The sequence below is a fragment of the Pseudorasbora parva genome, chromosome 13, assembly GCF_024679245.1.
Source record: "Pseudorasbora parva isolate DD20220531a chromosome 13, ASM2467924v1, whole genome shotgun sequence".
NCBI lineage: Eukaryota > Metazoa > Chordata > Actinopteri > Cypriniformes > Gobionidae > Pseudorasbora > Pseudorasbora parva.
The window spans coordinates 23,544,525-23,549,524 of NC_090184.1; the positions used below are offsets into that span (position 1 = coordinate 23,544,525).

At 38.9% G+C, this 5,000-nt stretch overlaps 1 protein-coding gene across 2 annotated transcripts in view; it reads left to right on the plus strand.

Moving 5' to 3' along the window:
• The window catches only part of rnf180a (ring finger protein 180a), a 15,167-nt gene that overhangs the window by 4,753 nt on the left and 5,414 nt on the right, over positions 1–5,000 (plus strand). For both annotated transcript variants that reach the window (XM_067413534.1, XM_067413535.1), the window contains exon 2: positions 572–1,398. In XM_067413534.1, the coding sequence (XP_067269635.1) occupies positions 772–1,398 (627 nt within the window). In that variant the 5' untranslated portion in view covers positions 572–771. The remainder of the gene's footprint in view (positions 1–571; positions 1,399–5,000) is intronic.

A 5,000-nucleotide genomic window follows, 5' to 3' on the forward strand; every position in this document is an offset into this window, starting at 1 on the left:
CTTCAGTTAAGACGCTGAGCGAAGCTTGCTTGAAATGGGCCGAACAAACGAACGATCTTGAATTAAATTGTTGTGGTATCCGATTATAAACATCAGCCATGACTGTTGACATTTTTTATCTGTGGGAAGGGTAGACAAGTCTGTCTCAGTGAGGGTTGTGCATAGTGTTTGGCTGCATTGAGCCTGTTTTGAGCCATGTGTTAAGAGTTGTGTTGCTTGGAATGCGTTTTGCAGGTGATGTCAACTGTTTAGCTCAGGTGACTGTTGATAGTGCAGACTAGTTAGAGTTTTGCACATGTAGCTCCAGTTGTGCTCATTGTCGTTTAGCAATCGAAAATAAAATAAAAATAAATAAATAAAGCTTCAATAAGAGGACCACACATACACTGTATGAAACAAGAACATATTTCGTTTCAGTCAGCATGACTCTCATATTCCCATATGCTGTTAATTGTTCAGACAAAAAAAAAAGAGCTGACTGTGTCTGTTGAAAAAGGATGGTCTAGTTATTTCACCTAATTTTACCACCCTTATAACAATGCATGTATTGTGGGCTGTTTGAACTCTATAGGCCCCCGGAGACAATTGGGTCGCTGAACTGCCACTATTTAGGGGGCTTTACCTTTGTCAACAGTGCAAAATGACACAGGGGGCCAGTATGTTCCTGCTCACCTCTTCAACAATGAACTCAAATGTTTCCTGGCCTGCTGCAGAATTGGATGCAGTTGGGGGGGAGGACTTGGTTTGACAGGGAGTTGTCTAATCTCTGAGATGGGCTCATATGGAGGAGAGGACCTTGGACGTACGGCTGAGGCCCTGTGCTTGGAGGTCAGGCCCCTGCAGAGGGCCACTCTTGGAGTCAGACTAGCCCACAGGAAGGCGTTCAGTCTGGACTATAAGCACACCCATCGAGAGACTCATTACAGGGGACGATACTCCCCACGAGCATACTCTCATCTGCTCCTTCCAGATTGTGATCTCCGGTCTGGACATACGCTGAGGTCCACAGCCAGCCAGCAGGCCTCCATTTCCCCATGCCATAGGATAAGCCTTCCCGCTGAGCCTTCCTATAGCAGGGCGACAATGCTTTCAAGAAGGTCCGATCTTGAACCTGTTGGGTCGGATATTATTAGAGGCTCTCGTGAGGATCAGGAAGAAGGCAGCTTCGACCACAGAGCTCCTCTGATGTCTCTCAGCAGCTCTGAGGAGGAACAGGAGGCCGGAGAGCAGGCTGGCAGAGCTCCAGCAGGGCTCAGCGTGACTTCATCCCTGCTTACACCTACTCCCACAGGGGAACGCAGGCTGAGCAAGAGAGAGAGGAAACGACTGAAGAGCCTGCGGAGGAGACAGAGGAGGAGAGAGCGCTGCAGACAGAGCCAACAGCAGGAGAACGTGCAGGTGAAACATAAACACACGCGTGCTGTCTGAGCTATAATAACAGGAGAAGCTCAAGTTGGGATTGTTTTCCACGTAATTGATGTGGCAGACCGATGCTTTTCTGTCCAAATATTAGCTTTCTTCACTCAAGAACTGCATTTCTAGAAAAGTAAACTCGTACACTCTCAGAAAAAAAAGAACAGTGGAGGTACAATTTTGTTCCTTTGGCAAAACATATAACTGTACTGTACCTTTAAAGAAACGCAATTGGTCCTTAGGGTACAACTATGTATTCCATTGTTTTCCTCAGTTTGGTCCTAGTGAGTTGCTGTCCTGCAGAGTTTGGTTCCAGCCCTGAAAGACATCTATAGAAGCTCTTATTAAGAATTAACAGAGGTTTAGATTTTGATGTTTTATTGGTCACCATTAAGGAGATCAGTATTTCCTTTAGTTGGGCAGTTTGACTTGGAGTTTGAAGTTTGTAGTTTTTGTTACAGCATAAACAAAACACATAATTGTTCAAAACAAAAGAAGCCATAAACAAAATGTAATATGAAGAATAATGTTTGACTAAGCTCATCACTGACTAAAAATAGTAATAAAGAATTATCACCAATTAATATAATTAATTTCTTAGTTTTTTTTTGTGAGTAGATGAAAAGTTAATTAATTTAATCATAAAAATGTCAAACTAAAATACAGAAATAAATGTAGGCTACATAATAAATGTAATATTTAATTTCTTTACCGGCGTGTCATGTGATCTTCAATTTCAGAGAAACAAGTTGTTAAATTATTAAAATACTAACTTAAAAAGGTAGTTCACCCAAAAATGAAAATTCTGTCATTAATTTCTAACCCTCATGTCATTTGACACCCGTAAGCAGTGGCATAACTTCCATTAAAAAGTAAAAAATTAAAAAATTAAAAAGTGGTTGGGATGTAAAAGATGTAAAAATAACAATTGCAGAAAAATTTGTATTAAGATGTCCGGAAATCAATTAAAAAGTTAATTTATTGATATAGATCTCGTTTAATTATTGCATCTAAACACAATATAGCATTGTGTCAAGATTTTTCACGTGAATGAAGGCATATAGATTTGCACACTTTGCTTATAATCCCTGGTCTAGTCTGTTAAATTTGTCAGAAGTTCTCGTTTCTAATCTGCCCTCGTAGCCTATTTTTTCTCTCATCAAAACCGAATACCATCAGTGGTTGTACATCAAGTGCAGGGACAGTTTTTGTGCATTTTGTTTCGTGATCTGACCGGAACAAATAGAAAGTCTCTGCAACGGCATTAAGCGTTAGATAAAAAAAAAAGAGCTTGTCTGTGTGGAGACTGCATGAGCCGCGAGAGAAATCTGCAGCACTGATAACAGCGGCTACGAGCGCCTCTTATTTAACAAACAAACAAAATGATATTCTTCTAGTTAACCAGAGATGTTAAGTTTGTATAAGTTAGGTTAATCCGTAAAGCAAGATGTTTTAAAAAAGTCGTGGGGACATGTCCCACCCGCAAATTACGCCTATGCCCGTAAGACCTCTGTTCATCTTCGGAACACAAATGAAGATATTTTTGTTGAAATCCGATGGCTCAGAAAGGCCTTCATTCAACAACAACTAATTGATGACCTATGACGATTTCAAAACACTGCTTCGTGCAGCTTCGAGCCATTATGAATCAGTGGATCAAAGTTCAGACCACCAGAGTCACGTGATTTCAGCAGTTTGGCGATTATGAGATCTCTGCGTAACAAGAGTGGGCGTTTCTAAATTTCAAACTGTTGGGTGTTTATAAATCTTGCAATGTAAATGATCTCCTTCACCCGACCCCACCCCTAAACCCACCCACAATGTGACATGGGCAAGTCAGGTAACACAGCTGAAAACATCCCTCTGTTTATGGCCACGCCCACTGATGTGGTAACACCTATTACTAACCAACCTGCAGAGACATGTACTTGGCGGTTTGACATGCGATCCGAATCATGAATCAATTCGCTGATTTATTAAGCTCTGAAGCTTCAGGAAGCAGTGTTTTGAAGTTGGCCATCCCTATATAAGTTGTTATTTCGTTTTTGTTTTTTGTTTTTTTGCACACAAAAACTATTCTCGTCGCTTCATAAAATGATTGTAAAAGCACTTTAGTGAGCCATTTTCAGCTTTTAACCTTGTAGGTCTTGAGAGAGGAAATGTCATTGTTGCCAATGGAGGCCTTTCTGAGCCATTGGATTTCAACAAAAATAGCTTAATTTGTATTACAAAGATGAACATAAGTCTTACAGGTCTGGAACGACATGTGGGTAAGTGGTTGTCATTTCTTTGTGAACTAACCCTTTCATTTTTCAGAGGGTATTCCAAGAAAAATTTTTAGGTCAAAGGAGTTTGGCTAACAAACAGAAGTTTATGAATCTCTGAGCTAGATAATATATCAGCATCGGACATCTACAGTATTACTTTTATAATAAATATTAAACCTTTGATATGTGGTGTCTCATATTTGCAATATGAGTTGCAGTTAAAACAATGGAAACGCAATGGTACAGTGGACTTTTCACCCAGAACAACAAGTACTGTAAATTTGATTTCTAATAATAATTATTATTATTATTAATAATAATTATGATTATTATGGCTGGCGTGCCAATCATTATCACTAAATACATAATCGCTAAAGAAAAGGTAGAAGCAGTGAATAATATATTTTAATATATGCAGTGAATAATATTTTTCAAATATATCTATGTATATTCACTGCTTCTTCTTTTTTTTCACTTGCACAATATAAATCCGAATGATCACTCCCGGATCATTAGCACAGAATTTATAATTTTCCAGCAGAGGGCACCTTTTTAACAGTTTCTGTATTAGGGATTCTCAAGTCAATGCAATAAAACCAATCAACAGCATTAACGCTCACTTATCACTGATGTAAAATTTAAAGTGTAAGCAAATAAAAGATTTATATGACTATAAAATCATAACTTTCTCTACACAATGATTCATCTTTAATGCATAACACCACAAAGTGTCTCAAAGTCAAACCATAGACAACTGTTCTTAGAAAGGACTGGTCCCATAATTCCTGGTTTTGCTCTGATTACTAAAGCCTACTCAAATGCAATGACGTCTTTTGCTCCTTCATTTCACATTGTCCAGTGGCTAGAAGAGGGTGATTTGGCAGAATGAGGCAAGGACCCTTCATAATACATTGAAGAAAAAGAAAAAAATCCTAGATTTTCAGAGGCAATAATTATAGTCGTAGTAGGCAGATGTGTGTCCTTTTTGGGTGAACTATCCCTTCAATTAAAAACAAACGAGCACCCAGCCTAGGTGAGAAAAAGTGTTTAAAAAGTAGTGCAATGCATTACTTTAAACAACATCTACTTTGACACACACACCTTTAAACATTGTAGTTGTAGCTCAGGCCAACATGTCGAGAAGATGCTTTTTTTCTGTGCTGAGAAAGCAAATCCAAATTTTCATGCAGTTCTATGGGATGAGAATGTGAACTCTGTCTCAAATTGATACAGTAAAACCAACACTATTCATACTACTGGGTACACAAGTAATAAGGAAGCCTCCGGAGCGGAAATTCAGATATAGTAAAAGCCGTTTGG